Here is a 23770-nt window from a genome sequence, read left to right as displayed (position 1 = left end):
TGATAAGGATAACTCACCTACGAAACTAGTATCTATTTTTTATAGACATTTTAACCATATAGTTAAGTTTCTTCCAAAAAAATATCTCTACATAAGTTTGTATTCATTTATTACATAATGCATCAAATAGCTTTTGCATTTTACGCTGCTCACTTCTTTGCAATTGGTTGGTTATGCCACAATAGTCAAGAGGCATTTATGCGAAGCTAGTATTCTCTGCTCAAGTAACTTTCTATGTATTCTTATGTCATTCTTCTATTTTTTTATAAAGGATTATTTCATCCTTCTATTTTAATAGTCTTCTTTTGATGTTTATTGTGTTATTGATATGGTTTTCCAGATTTTTCACCTAACATGCATCATCTTAGTTTGAGTGTATAGAGGTCTACCAAAATCTTAGTAGGATGTGGTATGCTAATCTTTTTCTATATATTATATTAATAAAATTCCTTGCCTATTGATATCATAGCTCAAATTAAGCATTAAATTAGATAATAACAAAACTCAACTAGAATTTATCTAACAATATTTCAAATTGTGTGTGATAACCGTAGGGCTTCTTCTACCTGGGGCGAGGCCGGGCTCAAGAGAAGAACACTAGCCCAAAACCCATCAAGCCCACCTTAAGCAGACCGACCCAGCGTATCGAGCCCTGATCCGGACATGCGGGGCAAGCCGGGCTTATCGTAGACTCGGGTCCAACAGGAAGTAGTCCAGCCCAGTGATGTGACGTGAAGGAGAAAAGCTAGCCCAGTCACTTCGCAGCCCTGCCGGCATACGCGTCTGGAGAATTAAATGGCTGCCTGGTATGGAGAGGGACCCTGACACACCTGTATGTACGGATCTTAGTGACAGGGACAGATGGCACAATAGCAGAGAAGCGGTTAGGCGTCACTAGCTGACAAAAGGAAAAGGGATAAAAGGGGAGGAACGTCTTCTTCTCCCTCCAAGCTCACACTACCACTGTAAATCCTACTTTTTGGATCTCAGAACATCAGTGTGCAAAGATTCTTCCTAGATATAATTGAATTCTTGATATCATGTTGGAATTGACTACAAGTAAAGGATTTTTAAGAAAAATACAAGAAGAACCAAAATCAAAAGAAGCTGGAAAGATACCTTTAAAGCTACAATAAAGATTATTGAACCTTAGAAAATAGGTCTATAAGTGATAGGACTAATGTATACAGGTAACAGAAAGTATTGCCAATGATATGTTAGCACCTCAAATTTCAAATTTGATCCCTTTAGCAAGTATTTTGGACCCGTTTTGAATCTTTTAAAGTCAAAAACATTTTCTCTTTGGACTTGACAATTAAACTCTTAGTTTGCTAACTAAATTGCTATTATTAGTTGTTTGCTAAGTAGTTTGCTACTGTCTTAAAATTCTATCTCTACACAAATTTACCATTATCCAAATGTCCTATAAATGGTCATAAATGCACTTGGACTATAAATACTTCAATTTTAAATCATTTTGTGCTTAATAAATGTCTTAAAATGGTCCTATTCTTTGAGATCATCAGTTTCGTTCAAAGTGTTTCAATTTTGTTTGTTGAGCTTCATTAGTAGACCTATTTTGTCTCGTCTTCATAATTGATGATTTTATTGAGTGAGTTGAGTGAAAATTAATCCACAATGTCATTTATGAGGGTTGTTTAAGCACCTAGAGAAATTGAAAAAGAGTGAGTTAGAAGTCACTTACAAAGGGTTGTGAGCACCTAGTGAAGGCTTATTAATGTAAAAAGCATATCCTATCCAATGAAAAGAGAATATAATGAAGTAAAGATTCAAAGTGAAGCTTTGAAAGAGTGGACATAGGCTAGTTATAGCATAAACAATAAGAAAATCTTTGTGTTCATTTCTCCAAGCCCTACTCTCTTTGCTTTATTTCATTTTATTGAGTTATATTGAGATTGAGGAATTGATTGTAATTAGATTTGGGTGCTTTAGTGAAAACTTCATTGAGTTAAGCATATTTATCTTAGTTCATATTGTTTTGTGCTGCTTTAGGTTACTTCCATATTCTAGATTGAACATCTTGTGAAATATATATGCTTGTTTGAAGTGATTGGCACATCTACCACAATTAAGCACACTTAATTGATTTTAGCCTCAATTCTTGAAAAGTATCAAGAAAGAGTTGAAAAATTGACCCCTAAGTAGTTTCATTGGAGTTTTCTTCTAATAAGATGAGTTTGAGAAAAATATTTCAACAAAATAGGTGAAAGGAAAAATACTTCCTTAATAAGGATGATTTTGGACAATAAATAATAAGTCAAGGGTCAAGTCACTCTTCAAAATCACGATTTGCCCTTTAACGTGTGATTGGCTAAAAAACTATTTGACCTAATTTTAAAGTTCTATATTCCAATAATACAATCATAATAACTATGACAGATTTAGAAGAAAAGACATAATGGCAACTTGTCCCTTGCAGGATCCATTACCCCTCTTCACCATGAGCCCAACAACCTAGGTTCCATCTACCAAAGTCATCATCCAATAATTTTGGTGCATGAAATTGTTTGGAACCTAAAATTACTCGTCTATCTAGCTTGCTAGACAACTCCATCTTTATCTTAGTGGTCAACTATTAAAGGGCTAGAAGAGGGTTGCACTACATGGCTTAAAAGTACTTTGTTGATGAGCGTTCGTGTGGATCAAAGGTCAACGTTTGAGGCTCTCGATTCTCATGGTGAGAGAAATGATTCTATACAACAAGAGATAAGTAGACCTCTAATTATAAAATAGGTTTTCTCTCTTTTACATTTCTCAAAATGGTTGATGGGCTTAAGTTTCAATTTGGAAGACATAAGAGTTGCATCTAGTTGTGTATTTGTAAACTATTTTTGTAATACCCGGCTAGACGCCGGCATCGGAATTCTGACTTTCCGACGGAACGCCGTTGGAATATGGAATTTGAGGATGTCGGAGGTGTCAAAAAGGGTTAAAAAGAGTTTTTTTTTTCAAAATGTGTTGAAGTGTTCTATGGTTTTGAATGCAAAGGATTGGAGTTTTAAAAGAAAAGACCAAGGGGACAAAGTGCAGGTTCGGCCGCCGAACATTGCATGGTTTCACCCGCCGAAGGAGAAATTCGGCTGCCGAACGTTGTATGGTTTTGCATGCAAGTTTGGCCGCCGAAGGAGAGGCAGTCAGCCAGCTATAAAGGACCCTCAGTCGGTGAAATGGATAAGAGTTGCTTCCCTTTCACTAACAGAGGTGAGTTCTTGTTCTCCTTGGATGGTTTTCATGGTTTTTCTTCAAATCTTTCAAAGTTAAGCAAGTTGTAAGTAAGTTTTATGTTGGTTTGAAGAGTTTAGAGCTTGGAGACTTTTGGAGCTTGGATCTCCATAACTTCAAGTTTGGGGTCACACCAGCCTTTGGTCTTCACGAGGTAAGTGGCGATCCTTATGTTTTCTAGTGTTTTATAGTATGAGTTTTATGATCCCTTGACCCAACCGTGAGGGAAGAAAGGGTTTCAATCCCTTTACCCACAGCGGTCAGTAGTCACTGGTGTAGGCCCTGAGGGCTGTTTCAGATTTATATATCTGAGTGATAGTAGTTAAGCCTGGTAGTTTTACAGGATTGTTGATTATGTTTGTTTGATCATGTATGGGATTTATCAGGTGCACAGAGTGTTTAGTAGGCTTGCTACGAGTTCTGGCGGCCTTAAGCCGACCTGGATCCTAGCGCCGGTGGCGGTTTGATTTTCGGGTCGTTACAATTTTATCATGGAACTTGAATTGGCAATGAGCTTGACACTCTAGATTAACTAAGTTACATTATTTTATGCATGCGCTCTCCATTGTGCGTTTTCATATATACACATATAAGAAGAAGTTTTTTCTATTATTATTTTATTTGTAAATAGTTAATATAATCTTTATGATCTAGATATAAGATAAGTAAGGAGATAAGTGTTGATAGGTAAGGGAAAACCCATATGTGCCTTCTTCCTCTAAAAGTCTCATGTCCCAATTAATCAAAAGCTACAAAGAGAGCAAAAGGATAAGGGCGTGCGAAGAGACAATGGTCATGGTGAATGGTACTAAAGAATTTAGTGATGACAAGACTACACTGATGTTGAAGTGAATGGTGCTTGAAGTTTTGGTAAAGAACAATTAAGATAGAGGCTTAAGAGAGTTAAAGACGTAATCAAGAGAAGCAATTTAGAGAAAGAGAATCCATATAGCATAAGAGGTATTATATAATTCGTTATAGTTCGTTTCGAACTACTCATCTTACAAATAAAAATAAAATAAAATGAATTATGCATGATTTTAATTTATTTTAGAATCAATTTTTTTAGTTAAAATATAGTTAAATTTTTCCATTTTAATAATAAGATTGATAAAAAAATCAATTGAATTTAATTTTAGTAATTTCTTTTTCAAATAAAGTGTTAGAAATAAAGGAGAGGAGAGATAAATGTAGAATTGATACGTTAGCAAGTAGTTACTTAAGGTATAACTTTATTGTTTAATCAGCTATTATGCAGGATGATGCTAAAATTTAGGTCATAGTATTGCAAACCCCTTAAATTTAGGAATACTGTTTAAAATTTATCAATGTTTTCTTCCACATGGCACATTTCACCATTTTTTTGATCGATATGTTTCTCCAGTTTTAATAAATGTGTCAGTTGATCCTAATTTTATTTCTTAAATCCTACACATCTATTTGAAAAATAAACCTCTCACGTCATCTATGTTTAACTAAAAACATATATACAAGTTTAGTGTATGCATGTATATATATATGTATCATACCCAATTAACAATAGTATTGCCTTGTTTATCTGAAAGTTCTCTTCCGGTAATCAGCTCTAGGAGTACAACGCCAAAAGAATAGACATCTGATTTCTCTGACACTCTTTGTTTATCACCATATTCTGGATCTGCATAACTATAATAGAAAAATTCACTAAGATTTTGTGTCATCTAATGTATCATTTCATCTCTGATTTTGATATAAAAAAACCAGTAGACATCTAAACCTTTTTCAGTTAACATTTAATAAATAATCTATATAAAAAAATATTACTCTTTAACTCCTCTATTTTGAGGTTCGTTATACTTCTGTAAAATATAATAGTTTAATAGTTACACTTTCATAAATTATGCATGTTAATTACTAGTCAAATAAAAGTTAAGACACTAAGGGACTTTGTGAGGTAAAAAAAAAAAGTATACCATATTTATTTTTTCTTAGAAAGTAAAAAATCTTCGCAAGATAAGCATTCAAATACTGTTAGTTACTATTTTAATTCATATTTTTTAAGAGAAATTTACTATTTAGTTTTTATAATATGAGAAAACTTATTAATTGATCATTCAGTTTTGAAATATATATTAAAACGTTTCTGACGTTTTAAAAGTCTATTAGTTAGCCCCTCCATTAATTTTAGACATTAAATGCCTTTAATACGGAGGGACTAATTAATAGACTTTTCATTAACATGAAGGAACAATTAATAAATTTTTTTCAAACTATAGGGACTAAATAGTGAAATATTTAACGGTTAAAATTAATAATAGGACTAAATAGTAGAATTTTTAAGATATCAAAAAAATTATAATGTATTTTTCAAAACTAAAAGACCAATTAATGAGTTTTTCCATATAATAGATATTAAGTAATATTTTTTTCTATTCTTAACTACTCAAAAATAAACTCCATCTGAATTTAGAAATTAAAGTAATTTTATTTTTTTTAACAAGAATTTAGTTTCTCTTATTTTCAAAAGAATTTTATCCATTTAGCTATTAAAAACGAAGTTTTCAAGTTGAAATTCTAAATAACCAGAAAAATTCACATAAATAAAATTTTACAAATTGAATCAATTTCTCACTTTATAATTTTTTAATTTGACTAATTTTACCTATTATCCATATAAAAACTATTTAATTTTATCTATCTTTAAGATTTTCTTAAAAAAAAAATAATTTAACTCATAATCTATTAAACTCATTGTTTTAGATTTTTGTTTTAAAATCTAAATAGTTAGAACGACATTGAATAATCTAACAATTACTCATATAATTCTTTTTAATAAATTAATTTTTATAAATTTGAAATAGTCTAATACATAATTTTTATCTTATAAACAGAGGTAAACAAAATAATAATGACTTCTTAACCATAAAAAGTAATTGTATTAAAAAATATATTAAATAATGAATTCATAAATAATTACCCTCTAAATATTTTGAAAAAAAAAAATATGTGGTTGAAGTTTAAGTCTTGAAAATTAGAAACAATTTTTTTGGATTAAAAGTAATAAAAAATTAGGATAGTTACTGTAAAAATAATATTTGGAATTGTAATTTTATTTATGAGAGAATTATTAGTTTGTCTCTATATTAAAATTATTTAGTTAAATCATCTCTATATTTTATACAATTAAATTGTTTAGTAAGTAATTGAAAATACATGTTAAGAAAATTTATTTTAATTTTGATTAAAGACTAAATACTATGAATATTTAAATTTATAAATATTAAATAATATATATAATTAAAATTATATAAATAAATTAATGGATTTTTTTATAAAAATAAAATAAAAAATTTAATTCTATAAAATATAAAAAATTTTTAATAATATAATTTTCAAATAAAAATAAATTAATGAATTTTGAAATTTAATAATAATTTTATTCTTATTTATTTAGAATTTGAAAAAATTTAGACTCTTGCTCTATATTTAGGTGCGAGTAGTGTTCGATTCAAACGGAAAAAATTGACCGAATCAAATTAATTTAAAAATTCAATTTGATTTTTTATTCATTTCGGTTCGATTCGGTTTAGTTTTTAATTTTAAAATTTTCAATTATTTCGATTCAGTTCAATTTTAATAAGAAAAAACTAAAAAAATCAAACCGAACCGATTAATAATAATAGTATATTATTTTCAATAATATAAAGAGATTAAATTATATTAAAATTAAAATATTTCAATTAAATTTTAAAATATTAAAAATAAAATATAAATAATAACAAAATTATTAAAAATTTAAATCGAACCGAATCAAATCGAATCAAATTAATTCAATTCGATTCAATTTCTGATCAAAATCGATTTGATTTAATTTTTATAAATATTAAAATTTTAATTTTCGATATATTCGCTTCGATTCAATTTTCAATTTGTCGTTGCTAACTACCAACTACCAACTACCAAGTGGTTATACTTCAATAAATAATGACTAAGAAAAGAATATTTTCTTACATGTTGGTTCACCTTAGTATACTGCTGATATGGTTAATATTACCCGTATCAGGCAAAAAATTTGCCAGTGAAAAATCTGCAATCTAAAACAATGATTTATACAATTAAGTAGATTTTTTGGCATATAATTTAACATTAAAAAATCGGAACATAATAAAATTAACTTACGTCCAGATATCAAATTAAAGTAGCACAATTTTTTTTTTAATATCTCCTAGCATTTAACTTATTGTATAAATGCTGAACTTATATTTATTATGAGAGTACTATACCTTTGGTTCAAAATTATCACTGAGAAGAATATTATCTGCTTTAATATCTCGATGTATAATTTTAGGTTTACTTGAAATAATAATTCGAATTGAAACATTAAATAAATTGTCTAACACATAAAACAAATTATTTTAATTAGTCTCAATAGCTAATTATAATTTACAAAGTAGTGAAATTACTCACATTCTTCATGCAGATAAAGCAATCCTCTGGCAGAGTTTATTGCGATTTTTATTCTTTTCGACCATTCCAAAAGCTTGTCTTCATCTGTATAAATATATGTAAAACCTCACTTCAAAATTGAACCAAGTCAAAAAATAATAAATCATTTTATTCAATCCCATTCAATTCTTGATTTTGTTGTTATTTTATCCAAGAAGCATTAATTATCTGGAATTTCTTTGGGGAAGTGAAAAAAATATATACAAACTCATGAGAATTGCATCAATAAAATTAAGAATCAAAGTTCAATTTCATCCAGAATTTACAATCGAAAGTTAATAATAATAATAATAATGATCATCCGTACTACTAAGGCATACAATCGAAAAGATTTAACTGATGGATGAGAAGAGATTAGCAGTATTTGGCCTCTGATTTCAGGGGCAGCAAGTTTGGAATAAAAATTTTCATAATAATTCAATTTTTTTCAATCAATTCTTTTAATTAGAATGGAAGAATTCATTCTTTTTGGACTCAGGTAATTTTAATTTTCAAAAGAAATGAAATTATGTATATTTTAGTAATAATTCTTTTGAATTATTTTCTGAAAAAATGAATCGGGTAAAAATTGAATCCGTCCGTTCAATTTCTTCATTACAATTGAAATAACTCAGCCCAATATCAGTGCATGACAAGGCACTCACCATGTAGATGATGTCTCAAAGACTTGTTGGGAACAAACTCTAAAACAAGCAATTTATCTTCTCCTTCACTGCAGTATCCAATCATCTTAACGATATTTGGATGGCGCACAACGCTAAGGTACTCAATCTCCTCCAATTTATTCTCCAGCTTTACTATTTTAAGTTTCTTTATAGCAACATCATCATCATCTAAGGATGCCTTATAGACTATCCCAAAACCACCCTCGCCAATGCGGTGTACATTGGAGAAAAAACGAGTTGCTTTTGCTAGTTTTTGGTATTCATATCTCTTAAATCCATATGATTGAGCAATCTCCGAGGCTGCTGGTGCATCACGACTTCCATTCTTATCAGAATATGGTCCACATTCAGCCGCATATGTAACCACTGACTGCTCACGCAACGGTGCTGTATTATCTAACCAAGTTGTAACATGCCAGAATTAGTTAGAGGAGAAAGCAAAAATCAGTGAAGATACTATCCCCAAGTACAGCTTCTAGTAAGAAATGAAATGAATCCTTCATGGAACCCAGCAAAAAAGAGCATCAGTTTAGTTATGGAAGAAATAACATAATTCAAGAGCCTCTACGCTCTCATATTACTTTGGATTCATTGAACAGTGTCAGCTAAAACAGTATACCTTTAATGTCATTGAGGCTATCTGCCTGCGCATTGCTCTTGCTCAAGAAGCAGCCCATCAAAACCTGCGGAGTAGCTGCAGTTTTTCTAGCGATGGGATGCGACAAAGTTGAGAACGAGAAGATGAGAGGGTGGACTACGGAAGAGAAAAGAGAGCTTAGGCTTTAGGGTGGGCTCTGGGCAGGGGAATAGTTTGAAATAATCTCAACCATTCAATCTCTAATATATAAACATTCTTTTCCAAGACCCTATCTTTTAGATCTCCTTCTCACATAGCCGCTCACCTTCTCTCTCATCATCTTCTTTTATTTTGTATCTTCTTTATTTTTATTTTCTACCTCGTCTTGATTTCTTGCCCCTCTTAATCTTCCACAGTCTCCTTTTGTCCGTGTTACTCTCTCGTTCATTTAAGCCCAACACAGCAATTAATGGCACCACCACCATAGCAGTGTTGTAAGCTCATAATACTAGAGTCACAATAAAGTCGCAGCCCTACATCATCGCAGCATCAACCCCGCATGCCACAACTCCATTTTGTTTTTTTTCTTCAATTTATTTTTTGAACATGTAATCTTGATATTTTATTTGGATGATGATATTCTGAGATCCAGAAATAATAGGATTTACGATAGTTGAGTGAGTTTGGTCTGAGAGGATGACCCTCCTCCCTTTTTATCCCTTTTTTTTGCTTGTTAATGACGTCTAGCGGTTTTTCTACTACAGTGACTTTCATCCCTGTCAGACAGGTCCGTACGTGTAGGAATGTCAGTTTTCTCACCTACGTCGAGCGATCATTTAATTTTCTTCAGAGCGCATGCAAAAAAGGGCTGTGGAATGACTGAGTCGGTTCATGTCGGGTCCTCGGGCTCAAACGTGACCTGACCCTCTGAGCATTTAGCGGCCCACGTCTGGGCTGACGGGCAGCCTCGCCTAAAATCGGTTTGAGAGTTTGGGCCTGATCTATTCTTGTGGATCCTGTCTCGGCCCAAGAAGGGGAGTGAGAGGGCCAACGGTTAACAATTGCCCCTTTACCTCCTCAGCAGTTATTGCATGATTGATGAGGGGGTAAATACCGAGGACTCATTATGACCGCCTGGCCCGGAGACTGCTTCTCTCAAAACGTCTTTTCTGCACTCTTATGCTTTCCTAAATTCAAATTCTCTCAGTTTTGACAGAGTCCTTACTCTCCTTCTGCTTTTTGCATGCTCTGTTCATCCTGCCTTTCTACCCCGATCATCTCTAAGGTACGCTTTTCATCTTGCCATGGATAGTCCAAAGCTTCCCGACGTCATAAATCTAGAATCTAATGTTACTCCTTCTTCCCTGGCGAGTTTCTTTTCTCAGGAGTACCTGGATACCCCTCTCTTTCGTATTCGGGCTCCCCTTCGCAACGAGAGAATTGTCCTTCTCAATCCTCCTCCTTCGGGTCTAATTGATCCCCAAAAAGACCGTAGCTTAGTTTTTTTTGTCAAGCAACGTGAATATGCTTTAACTTTTCCCTTCTCCCCTTTCTTCGTTGAAGTTTTTCAATATTTCGGTATAACCTCTAGAATGCTTGCTCCCAACTCTATACTGTTTATGTATTCTTTCGAGTCGATCTGTTTGAGTTGGGGCCTTACACATACGGCTCGTTTATTTTCAACCATTTTTTGACTGGTTCGAGCAGTCCAGTGTTTTTACTATTTTGCCCCTCGGGGAGGGTTGTCTACCTTCTCGGGTCAAAAAGACTCAATCAAAGGCTGGACAGAGGGATTTGCTGTGGTGGAGCTGAAAGGGAGTTCTGGGGCGTCTTGGCAAGTGGACCTCCCCTGTAGGGAAGTGCCTCAGGGCTGCAATGACCTCCCCCAGCTATCCCTCTCCGAGCAGATTGCGTTTCTCCGTCTAACTTCCTTTGAGCGGAAGTATGACTTCGAGAAATGCATGTTTGTGTCTAGTCTTCAAGACTGCAAGAACGCGGGTATTTTATTCCGCTTTTCATTGCCTTATTCTTCATTTTGTTTTTGGGTTTGAATGTTCTCCTGAACTGTTGGGTTTTATTTTTTTATTTATTTTATTTTTGTTTTTTCAGCTTCTAAACACCCAATGGATAAGATTAAGCCCCCGAAGAATTTCGTTCTGTCTCGGGAGAGCATGAGGGCGGCTCTAGATGCTTTCCGAGCTGGACAGTCGGTGGCTGATGTGACTCGGGAGGTCGCCCAAATCATCTCTCCCAGGTCGGCAGAACGGTCCATTCCCCTTGCTCCAATCTCTTCCTGTGCCTCCAGGCCGAGCTCCAAGGACCCGCACTCGAGGGCTCCCAAGTCTTCTCGTCACAGCAAGCTCAGTACGGCCCCTTGATCTCCTGCAGCTTCTAGGCAATCCTCGGCTCCGACCTCCCTAGAGCTCGTCATTATCGAAGAACCATCTGAAGTCGTGCCACCTGAGGGTGGAGGTGAAGTCGCTAAGGCAGCGCCCACCAGTGAGTACACTTCTAAGGATGGGTCCGAGCCTAAGCCTGCCCCTGCTGCTCCTCGCCCCAAGAAAGCTGACGCTAGCGGAGCTGTTGTCCTAAAGGGGGCTGCTGGCAAACGAGCTCCTCCTTCGGAAGCTATCACTGCAGCTCCGACCTCAAAGAAGGCCCGGGGATCTCAACAGCCTACCCTCGCGCTCCCATCTTTGGAGAAGGAGAAAGTGCCGGTAGGGCTTCTGTCTTCTACTCCTGACAACGAGGTGCTAAACGCCGAGGAGATCACTCCCCAATCCATCGCGAGCCTTGTTGCCGAGCTGCTACGGGAGAGGATGTTCGGTGGGGTTACTGAAGCCTCGGACCCATGCCTACTCGCTCTCACCGGTCTTTTGGCCTGCTCTACTCGGGAGTAGGTTGCCTTTCGCTCTCAGACTCGGGAGGAGCTCGGAGATACAGCTAGGGAGATGCTCCTTATGGTGATTTGTCATCTTTACTTATAGGTTGTACATTACTCTTTTTATTTTCTATTTTGACAGTTTTCTTTTCTTTGTTAGGTGATGGGTCTCTTTATGGAGATAGACGCCCGTGATCGGTCTCTCTGGAGCTCCGTAGATCGCCAGATTGAGGAGGCCCGCCGCGAGGAAAATCTCAATGCTACTAGTGATGCTCGGGGCCAGCTCACTGGGGCTCAAGGTCGTTTGAAGGACCTTGAGGATGAGCTGTCCTGGACCCGTGAGGCTATTAAGAGGGCAGACGAGAGGGCAGCTGTGGCAGAGTCCCGTTGTGCTGAGGTTTCGACTCAGCTGTCCTCTCTAAAAGAAGCTCGACGGGAGAGGGATGAGGCTATGGCCCAAAGGGATGAGGCTTGGCGCGAATACGAGGTAGCAAAGACAGATCGTGATTATGCCTAGGCTCATTTCGAGACGGTGAAATCCCAGCAGGAAGAAGCCTTAGTCCGAGTCGTTGTTCTCGAGCAAGAGCTGAGCAAACGTACCGAGGACCTGAACAGCTTGACTTTGACTATCGATGGACTGAAGCTTCAGAATCAGCAACTTTGTCAGGAGATACTTACTTAAAACATGCAATGAGCTCAAGATCGGCTCTTACCTCTTGAAGATCGAGAGAAAGACGACCTAAACTTGGAAACCAAAGGAAAGGAGCTCCTGTGCCTTCCAAGCTTCAAAACTTGCTCAAATGCTCAAAATCTTCAAAACAAAGTGAAAACTCATGAAAATCTTGAAATATCTGAAGGGAGAAACTCAAGATTTGTGAGGGACGGCGGAGAGCTCACCTTGGGCGAAAATGGGGAGAAAACTCGCCCATTTCGACTAAGGAACCCATTTATAGGTGGCTGGCCAGGCCACATTCGGGAGCCGAACGTGCCTCCGCATGCATGCCATGTTCGGCGGCCGAACCTGGACTTCCCTCACTTATGCTTTCGGGGGCCTAAAGCACTCCCGAAGTGCATGCATGTATGTTTGGTCCCTCATTTGAGTCCACCTGTGTAGGTTCGGACCCGAGGAACCGAGGACCCCAGCAGTGAATTCAGCTGCTTTTGTGTCTGTCGGAGCTAGCCAGAGGTGAGTGGAATAACTCTTTATGCTTTAAAGTAAATAAATCAGTTTTAGCATGATTCACGCATCATGAATGCTATGAGATATAATAGGGTGTTTGCATTAGAACTCACGAATATGTTGCATTGCATAATATGTTGATGATGTGGATGAATGTTGAATGATCCTTTAGTCCTCGTATGTTACGATATGATGATGATACGGTACGGAAGACCAGTGAGGCCCATTCTATGCCCCTGGTACCATGTAAGAGAAAGACCAGTGAGGCCCATTCTATGCCCCTGGCACAGTCAGAATGTTATGTTATGTTATGTTATGTAAGAGAAAGACCAGTGAGGCCCATTCTACGCCCCTGGCACAGTTGGACTATGTAGAGGACTATTGGTGACAAATTCATCCTTGATGTGATTAGCTGTGATGTGATGCATTCCATGTTATCATATGTTTTAAATGTTTTATTATTCTGCTCACTGGGCTCTTGTAGCTCACTCCTCTCCCTTAACCCCCCAGGTTTGCAGGTATAGGGTAGACCAGGAGGTCAGCAAGAGTAATGAAGTCTTGGTTATGTAATAGCTAGTATGGACATGATAAATGAATATGATGTTATGTAAAAGTACAGTATAGACATGTAATGTAATGATGTTCATGGATGATAGAGGTGTGCTTGACCATAGAATGTTGTTATCCCTTTTAATACATGATCTTAGATGTTTTATGATGTTTATGTAAACCAACTCAACACATGTTATGTCACCCATTGGGGCAATGATGAGATCCCACAGAGGGGTCAATGCTTATGATTATGTTATGTATAGTGCATGCACAGGTTGAGTTTGGTGAATGTATGAAAGGAAAAGTTTTAAATTTTTATGTATGTTGTTGATCATGTATGGGATTAAACAGGTTCACAGGATGAATGTTTGGCTTGCTACGGGTCCCGGCGGCCTTAAACCGATCTGGATCCTAGCGCCGGTAGCGGTCTGATTTTCGGGTCGTTACAGAGAGTCTGCTAAGTTGAAAACAGAAATTGATCAAGCCTGCCAAAGGCGCTTGCAGGAATATAAGGGCTTTTCAGAGTTGGTGTCTGAGATTGAGCAGGCCTATGAAGATCGTCTTCAATGTTACAAAGACTCTTTTGACCTGAAAGCTGAAATCGAGGAGGCCTGTGAGGCGCGACTTGCGGATTTTAAAGCTTCAGATGTGATGAAGCACGAAATATGGAGTAGAGGCTTCTGCATGTTCGCCTCTGGGTTTTACCAGGGCTTGAAAGAGGCCAGGGATGCACCCTCCGTCCCCTTAGCTCGACTCCGAGCCCCCGAAGTAGACTCCAATGGGGAAGAGGTGCGTTATGGGGAGGACGATCGCCCTTTGCCTAAGGGGGCTCCTCGTGTAGCAACTGGGCCTCCAAGGAGGGATGCTGGGCCTAAGGGAGGAGATGGTGGAGACACCGGGCTTCAAGGGGGTGGGATCGTGCCCTTTGTGGACACTGAGGGATAAGGGTTAGGGAGCGCCGGTCTCCCAGGGGGTAGTAGTGTAGGCAATGGTGTAAACGATGATGTAATTACTAATGTAAGTCTTTTAAGGACAATCTTTCCATGATTAAATAAATTAGTATTTTGTTCCTTTTATTTCTACATTGTACTTTTGTCTTTTTGCCTTATTCGCCTAACTATGTGTCCAATTTCAATGAATGAGATCATACATTTGCTTGTACTTGTGTTATTCTTGGTTTTTGTTCACTTTATTGGTCTTCCTAAACCGCGTAACCTATTAATGGCTTAATTTACTTCTTTCACTCTTTCTATGGGTACTCTTCCCAACTTCATTTATTTTAAAAGTTCTTTTTAAGCTATTTGTTCACTTGGCAAAATTTTATGAAGTTTTTCAGCTAATATAGAGAGCTCTGATGCACCTAGGGATGCCTTACCGCTTTTAGGCGCTTTATTCCTTATAGGCATAATCTTATGACTTTTGAAATGGATTGGGCTTTGTGCCCCCCACCCCCGGGGAAAACATGGGTCCGAGCTGGGAGCTCGTCCTTCTCGAGAATGTGTGAGCCTGGATTATTTTTTTTATGCTGATTTAAATCAAGGCTGTAGATTTGTTCGCATAATCACTCCTATCTGAGTCTACATTGCCTTTCTTTTGTTGTTTAGGCTTTTTCTAGGCTGGTTTCTTCTTTCTTTTAGTTTTCTAAGCACGGTTCTCGTTAGCCTTTGTATTATTTCGTGAATGAGATTCAGGCTTTTGGGCCTTACTGCTGCTTCATTATCTCAGCCGATTTTGCGGTGTCGGGGCCACTTTGGGAGCCCGGTCACCTACCTCACTGGGGTCTTGAACAAGATTCAGGCTCTTTGGCCTTACTGTCGCTTCGTTATCTCAGCCGGTTTTGTGTTGCCGGGGCCACTTTGGGAGCCCGGTCACCTACCTCACTGAGGTCTTGAACCGGATTCAGGCTCTTTGGCCTTACTGTCGCTTCGTCATCTCAGCTGGTTTTATGGTGCTGGGGCCACTTTGGGATCCCGGTCACCTACCTCACTGATGTCTTGAACCGGATTCAGGCTCTTTGGCCTTACTGTCGCTTCGTCATCTCAGCCGGTTTTGTGGTGCCGGGGCCACTTTGGGAGCCCGGTCACCTACCTCACTGAGGTCTTTCCTTTTTTCTTTTTAATGTTTGTTCTGTTTTTCTTTTTTAAGAGAAAACAAGGCGAGCCATAAAATAACATTTTCTTTTGATTTGAATTGCTTGGTCTATTTACATCGTTTTAGAATACAAGCGTTTGTATTTCTATCATCTATGTATTTTTAGGGAAAGTACATCTTTAGGTGTTGAATGTTCCACGCGTGAGGCTCTAGATTTCCTTGCATGTCTTCAATTCGATACACGCCTGGTTTCACCACTTTGGTTATTCTGAAAGGGCCCTCCCAAGTGGGTGCCAGCTTTCCCACTGCGGCTCTTTTCCCGGTGGCTTCCAGCCTTCTTAGTGCCAGGTCTCCTACTTTCAAGCTCATTTCTCTGACTTTTTGGTTGTAGTAATGAGCTGCTCTTTGTTGATAAGCGGCGGTGCAAAGTTGGGCCTCTTCTCGGACTTCTTCTAGAGCATCCAAGTTGCTCCTTAATTTATCACCATTGGTGTCTTCATTATTGAATTGGACTCGATGAGTGGGGACCTGCAGCTTGACGGGTACCACAACTTCAGTTCCAAACGCCAGTGCGAACAGTGTTTCCTTTGTTGGTGTTCTAGAGGCAGTTCGGAATGCCCATAGGATGCTATTGAGCTTGTCTACCCAATTCTTGTTCGCTCCGTCCAGTCGCTTCTTTAACCCCTGGAGGATTGCCCTGTTTGTGACCTTTGTTTGGCCATTGGTTTGAGGGTGGGCCACTGAAGAAAATTTGTGCCATATGCCCATATTTCTTGTGAATTCCTTGAAGGCTTTGTAGTCGAATTGCTTGCCATTGTCTTATATGAGCACCCTCGGTACCTCAAACCTGTAGATGATGTTGCCCCAGACGAAATCTAGCATTTTTCTTACTGTGATAGTGGGAACTGCCTCTGCCTCTGGCCATTTTGAAAAGTATTCCACGGCCACTATTACGAACTTCTTTTGCCCCGTAGTCTTGGGAAAAGGTCTCAGGATATCTATGCCCCATTGTGAGAACGGCCACATGCTGGATATGCTGGACTGTGGAGTGGTTGGAATGTTGATTGCGTTAGCAAACCTCTGGGACACATTGCATTTTCTGACAAATTCTTCCATCTCCTTTTTAATCGTGGGCCAGTAATATTCTTGTCTGAAAATTTTATTCGCTAGGGTTCCTGCCCCTTCGTGAGCTCTACAGATTCCTTGGTGAATCTCTTCCATGACCCTAGTTGCTTCCTCCGGGCCTACACATCGAAGCCATGGGCTGGACTTCCCTCTCCTGTATAGGATTCCTCTTACTACTTGGTAATTGGCAGCTCGGGCTACAATTTTTCTTGCTGCAGCTTTATCTTCTTGGAGCTTTCCCTTTTCTAGATATTCCAGGTAAGGAGCCATCCAGTTCTCTCCTTCCCCGATTTCCATTATCATAGCGGGTTTCCCGTAAGTAGGTGCGTTCATATGTTGTATGTATACTTCATTTGGGAGTTGTTCTGATTCTTCTTTAGACAAACGGCTAAGTAGGTTTGCTTCCTCATTTTCTTCTCTGGGTATTCTTTGATACCACACTTTAACTCCTTGTTTGCTGAGCTCGACTTCTATACTTTTTACCTTTGTCAGGTACTTTTTCATGGTGGGATCTCTTGCTTGGTATGCCCCAGTCACCTGGCTGATTACTAGCTGGGAGTCGCTATTTATTGCTAGGTCGGTTGTTAGTGTATATGCCCTAGGCCATTATCTTGGACCTTTTTGTATGTCATTTTGGTTATTAATAAAAGAGGTTTTTATCATTATTATTTGTTTGCATGTTACATAATAATGATTATCATCCCTGGTTACTTATTATTATGTTGATAATAATAAAATATAACTAGTATGATTATTGATTGATAATCATGAGATGATTATGTATATGTTGATATAAATCAATAATCATAAATACTTGTTAGAGAACAAAGTATTGGATGGACCCGCATTGAGATCACTACATGGGTCATTGTCATAAGTGAATCTCAAAGTAGTTATGTCTTAATCCTTTGACTTGAGATTGTCATAGTTTCCAACATAAGGACTGTTATGTTTTGACATAATCAAACGTTGTCTTTAATCGGACAATCATAAAGGTTATGATTGAGCATAATAGAAATTATGTAGAGGAAAATGAACAATCAAGATAGGATTTGTCCCTCTCTATGAGAGAGATATCTTCTGGGCCCCTCGATAAGTGAGACTGAGAAATGCATGGCCGTGCTCAAATAAATTGATAGTGTGATCAATATCATTTGAATTTATCAGTCTACTTAGAGATCGAGAAATCATAAGTTTGAACATTATAAGTTTGACATTGACCATGACTTATGTTCAAACTAGATATCGTGAGACAAAGGGATTAATACATGTTCTATTTAATAGGCTTTATCGGACTATTGATCCTCATATTAGTTGGGTAGTCATAATGTCTTGCTAGAGGCCACTTATGACTTATAGGCCTTGTTGGACTGGGCCTATTGCCAATTAATATGAGCCTATTGGGTCACACACAAGAACGTTGTTGATGTGCTATATTAATGGGCTAAAAGCCCATTAGTATAATTAATAATAATAAAGTGTTATTATTATTAATATTATTATTAATATTAATTATTAATATAATTAATAATAATAAGTGTTATTATTATTAATAATAATAATTTATTATTATGAGATAATAATAATATTTAAAAGATCTGCAGTCTATCTGTAAGTGTTACAGATAAAGGACTCTATCACATAAAGATATTTGAGTATCTGTGAGATTGTGATAGTGGGTTCTAAGCACAACTCTTTTAGGAAAAGAGTTGTGGGAAAATAAAAAGACTGAGGCCTATAAATACTCCTTCTACAGATTGAGTAAGGGGGTTTTTTTTGGGTTGTAAAAGTTTTGAGAAAACTCAGTCTAAAAGATTGTAGAACATAGAGCACATAATCTATCCATCTTGAAAAGAGCTAGCACTCTAGAAGGATAGAAGACGTTCGTGTGGATACCATAGAGGGTGTTCGTTTGAAAAGGCAGCACCATCAGTCCGCCAGTGTATCTTCACTACGAGATTAACAGGTTAGTCTCACATCTTTCTTTTGATTTAAACGGAGCACTCGGATTCTGGGAAAGGAAATCCAAAATTTTATTTTTCCGCTGCGCAATTAGATTGCAATTAATCTCCGGATTTCCCAACAGTGGTATCAGAGCCTACCTGTGCTTTTCGTTTAAATTAATTATGCTATGATTGATATTATATATGTGATATATGTTTATAAGAATGGCATGATAGTTACAGATAAATGATTAGATCATTTAAATAATTTTAATTTTGCTAGAAAATTAAATTAATTAAATAAAAATATTTGCAACTGGATTCACGATGAACAGTCATCGTGAACCCAGAAATTGGCGAGGCTGATGGGCGGACGTGGAGGGCGTGTGACGCTCGCGACCACCTGCAGAGAGTGTCTTTGCCGCCGCCGGCGAGGAACGACTGATTCTTCGGCCGTCAATAGCCTAGCCGGCGTCACTGCCTGGAACGCAGTGACTGAGAAGGCCGGCCCCGGAGGATCGCGCGCCCTGGAAGGGCCGCGCGACCGGAGGGTCGCGCCTCCCCGCAGGTCGCGCGACCGGTGGGTCGCGCAACCCGAGGGGTAGCACGACCGGAGGGTCGCTCCTCCCAGTGGGTCGCGCCTTCCCGTGGGTCGCGCGACCCAAGGGGTAGCGCGCCCGGGGATCGCTCGACCAGTGCCTCGCGCGCCGGTGGGTCGTGCATCTGTGGATCGCCCGCCGATGAGTCGCGCGACGGTGAGGGCAACGGCCGGAAAGTCCGGCGGGCTTCTGGACCTTCGGGCAGAAGCTGGGGGAAGAAGATGATGCCCCAAAATTACGATTTTGCCCCTGAAAATAATTAATAAAAAAAAAAAAAAATAATAATAATAATAAGAAAATAATATTTTAAAATTATTTTCTTTTAGTCTTTAAATTAGATTTAAAAGACTATATTTTATTATTATTATTTGTAGTCTTTAAATTAGATTTAAATGACTATATTTTATTATTTTCTTTTAGTCTTTAAATTAGATTTAAATGACTATATTTTGTCATGTGTTAGTATGAGATACTATGCATTATTGTCTATATATATATATATGCATATAGGATGCTATAATATATGTATACAAGACAAAATAATTATAAGAAAATAGAAAATAAATTATTTTAGTCTTTAAATCAGATTTAAATGACTATATAAAATAATTTTATTATTTTGTCATATATTAGTATGAGATACTATAATATATATATATGCAAGACAAAATAATTAAAATTAAAAGTTAAACCCTCACTCTAAAATTTTAAGTTTTAATGCCACCCATATATTAAAAACCTATCAAGACTAAGATCACCAAAATGCAGGTTTTGCCAAAGCAAAGTGCATTAGGATTATCCTAGTAAGGTAGGATGAGTAATGGTTACTCATTTATTTAATTTTGGTTGAGCTTAATTAGGCTATCAAAACGGTTTTGGGCCTAAGGCATTAGATGAGGTATAACATGCATTTGACATATGATGTCAATACCTCATAATTTAAGAGTTACATTAGATGTAATTGGTAAGGGGTTACCTACCTAAATAACTTAATTCTAAGCGTCATGCCAAAGCTGACTTAGAATTAGGTGAAATATGGATCTTAGCCCACTAAAATATTATTATTATTTTGAGGGTCATATTTTAGTGGGAGATTATTATCACCTCAATATTAATTTGTTTATTAAATTAATTATATTTGCATATTTTTGTAGATTATTATGGCTGCTAATAACAATTCCACCTTATCACTGCGATCCATCCTTGAGAAGGATAAACTGAAAGAAAATGGGACTAATTTTATTGACTGGTTTAGAAACTTGAGAATTGTTCTCAATCAAGAGAAAAAGTCCTACGTGCTTGATGAAGCTGTCCCTGAACCACCTCCTGCTGATGCTACTAATGCTGTTAAGAACAAGCATAAGAAGCATATGGATGATTCTAATGACATTGGATGTCTTATGTTGGCGACTATGTGCCCAGAACTTCAGAAGGATCTGGAGCACCTTGAGGCCTATGAGATGAGTGTCCATCTCAAACAAGCTTTCCAACAACAAGCTAGGCAGGATAGGTATGAAACTACCATCGCATTGCATGATTGCAAAATGGCTGAAGGTGATTCAGTTAGTGCTCATGTTTTAAAGATGAAAGGCTACATTGATCACCTTGCTAGGCTTGGCTATCCTTTGAGTTTAGAACTTTCTACGGATCTGATCCTACATTCTTTACCTAGCAGTTTTTCTCAATTTGTCATGAACTATAACATGAACAATATGGAGAAATCCATTCCTGAGTTGCATGGGATGCTAAAGACAGCTGAGGTAAATATTAAGAAAAGGCCTACCCAAATTTTGAATGTCAATAAGGGTAAGCCCATGAAAAATAAGGGGAAGCCCAAGTCTAAAGGTGGAAATGGGCCTAAGGGACGAGGCAAACCTAAATGGCAATCCAAGGCAAAAGTTCCTAAGGAAATAGTTCCTAAGGAAGGAATCTGCTTCCATTGCAAGGAACCAGGGCATTGGAAGAGAAATTGCAAACTCTATTTGGATGAGTACAAGAAGAAGAAGAGTAGTGAGACTACGACTTCAGGTATTTATGTTATAGATATTAATTTATCTATTTCTACTTCATGGGTATTAGATACCGGATATGGTTCTCATATTTGTACAAATGTGCAGGATCTCAAAAGGAGTAGAAAATTGTGAAAGGGCAAAGTGGACCTACGTGAAGGCAATGGAGCAAGAGTTGCTGCCATAGCTGTAGGGACTTATTTTGCCCGATGGGCTTTTGTTAGTTTTGAACAAATGCTTTTATGTTCTTACTTTGAGTAGGAATATTATTTCAATTTCTGTTTTGGACGATGAAGGTTTTTCATTTCTCATTAAGAATAAGAAATGTTCCATTCATAAAGATGGTTTGCTTTATTGTATTGCAAATTCATATGATGGCCTTTATGTCCTTTATCTAGATGATTCTAGAGACAACAATATCTATAACATAACTTCTAAGAAAACTAAGCCAAATGAGTTAAACCCAACATATTTATGGCACTGTCGTCTTAGCCATATAAATGAGAATCGCATATCTAAGCTCCATAAAGATGGTTTATTAGATTCGTTTGATTTTGAATCATTTGAAAATTGTGAATCCTGTTTGCTAGGTAAGATGACAAAGGACCTTTTTACTGGACAAGGTCAAAGGGCTTCAGACTTATTGGGCTTAATACATACAGATGTTTGTGGCCCAATAAGCATTAGTGTCAGGGGAGGTTATCAGTACTTCATTACATTCACTGATGATTTCAGTAGGTATGGCTATGTCTACCTAATGAAACATAAGCATGAATCTTTTGAAATGTTTAGAACTTTTCAAAATGAAGTACAAAATCAACTTGGTAGAACTATTAAAATGCTTCGATCTGATCGAGGTGGTGAATATTTGAGCCAAGAGTTTGACGAATATCTTAGAAACTGTGGAATTGTTTCACAATTAACTCCTCCAGGAACTCCACAATGGAATGGTGTTTCTGAAAGGAGAAATCGAACTTTATTAGATATGGTTCGATCTATGATGAGTCAAACAAATCTCCCTTTATCATTTTGGGGTTATGCCTTGGAAACAGCTGTATTCATTCTGAACCGAGTACCATGAAAGCGGTTGAAAAGACACCATATGAGTTATGGACTGGGAAAGTGCCCAGTTTGTCTTTCCTTAAAGATTTGGGGTTGTGAGGCTTATGTGAAACGCCCAGTTTCAGATAAGTTAGCTCCAAAATCTATCAAGTGCAATTTTGTGGGGTATCCTAAGGAAACCAAAGGATACTACTTCTATACTCCCTCAGAGAACAAAGTGTTTGTTGCTCGAAATGGTACCTTTTTAGAAAAGGAATTTATCTCTCAGAGATTCAGTGGGAGTACAGTGCGACTTGAGAAAACTCAAGCACCACAAGAGAGCATTGAACCGCCAGTAGAACCACTTCCAGTACCACAAACAGTTGTGGAGACTGAAAGGGTGACACAAGTCCCATGCAGATCTGATAAGACACGTCATCAGCCTGAGAGATATGGATTTCTCATGACTGATAATCGTGAACTTTTACTCATTGATGAAGATGAATTTTGTGTTTACAAGATGGTTAGTGGGAGTGCAGTTGTGTTACTAGTTCTATATGTGGATGACATATTACTCATTGGAAATGATATCCCTACCTTGCAAAAGGTTGAGACTTGGTTAGGGAATTCTTTTTCAATGAAGGACTTAGGTGAGACTGCATATATCCTTGGTATTAAGATCTATAGGGATAGATCCAAGAGGATAATCGGTCTGAGTCAAAGTACTTATATTGACAAGGTGCTGAAAAGGTTCAGCATGCAAGATTCCAAAAGAGGATTCTTGCCCATGTCTCATGGTATTCATCTCAGCAAGAATCAATGTCCCATGACTTCTGATGAGCGAGAACGGATGAATAAGATCCCTTATGCTTCTGCTATTGGATCTATCTTGTATGCCATGTTATGTACTAGACCAGACGTCTCATATGTCTTGAGCACAACAAACAGATATCAGACAGATCCCGGTGAGAGTCACTGGACAGCTGTTAAGAATATCCTAAAGTACCTTAGAAGGACTAAGGATGCATTCCTAGTTTATGGAGGACGAGCTAGTTGTAAATGGTTACACAGATGCTAGTTTCCAAACCGACATAGATGAGTTAAGATCGCAGTCAGGATTCATATTCATTTTAAATGGTGGAATTGTTAGTTGGAAGAGTTCCAAGCATAGTACTATAGCAGATTCTACAATAGAAGCTGAGTATATAGCAGCATCAGATGCAGCTAAAAGGGCAGTCTGGTTGAAGGAATTCATCTCAGAGTTGGGAATGGTTCCAGCATTGCAAAACCTATGGACCTTTATTGTGATAATAACGGTGCCATAGCACAGGCAAAGGAGCCCAGATCTCACCAGAGATCTAAACACATACTCAGGCGAT

At 37.5% G+C, this 23770-nt stretch overlaps 1 protein-coding gene across 4 annotated transcripts in view; it reads right to left on the bottom strand.

Moving 5' to 3' along the window:
* LOC110607770 (proline-rich receptor-like protein kinase PERK14) overlaps positions 1-8658 on the bottom strand; it is a 28860-nt gene extending 20202 nt beyond the window's left edge. For all 4 annotated transcript variants that reach the window (XM_043960207.1, XM_043960208.1, XM_043960210.1 and 1 more), the window contains exons 1-4: positions 8373-8658; positions 7690-7773; positions 7506-7576; positions 4773-4908 (exon numbers count right to left, since the gene is read on the bottom strand). In XM_043960207.1, the coding sequence (XP_043816142.1) occupies positions 4773-4908; positions 7506-7576; positions 7690-7698 (216 nt within the window). In that variant the 5' untranslated portion in view covers positions 7699-7773; positions 8373-8658. The remainder of the gene's footprint in view (positions 1-4772; positions 4909-7505; positions 7577-7689; positions 7774-8372) is intronic.
* Between the last annotated feature and the right edge of the window lie 15112 nt (positions 8659-23770).

Source organism: Manihot esculenta, chromosome 9 (assembly GCF_001659605.2).
Source record: "Manihot esculenta cultivar AM560-2 chromosome 9, M.esculenta_v8, whole genome shotgun sequence".
NCBI lineage: Eukaryota > Viridiplantae > Streptophyta > Magnoliopsida > Malpighiales > Euphorbiaceae > Manihot > Manihot esculenta.
This window is presented reverse-complemented; position numbering and strand designations above follow the sequence as displayed.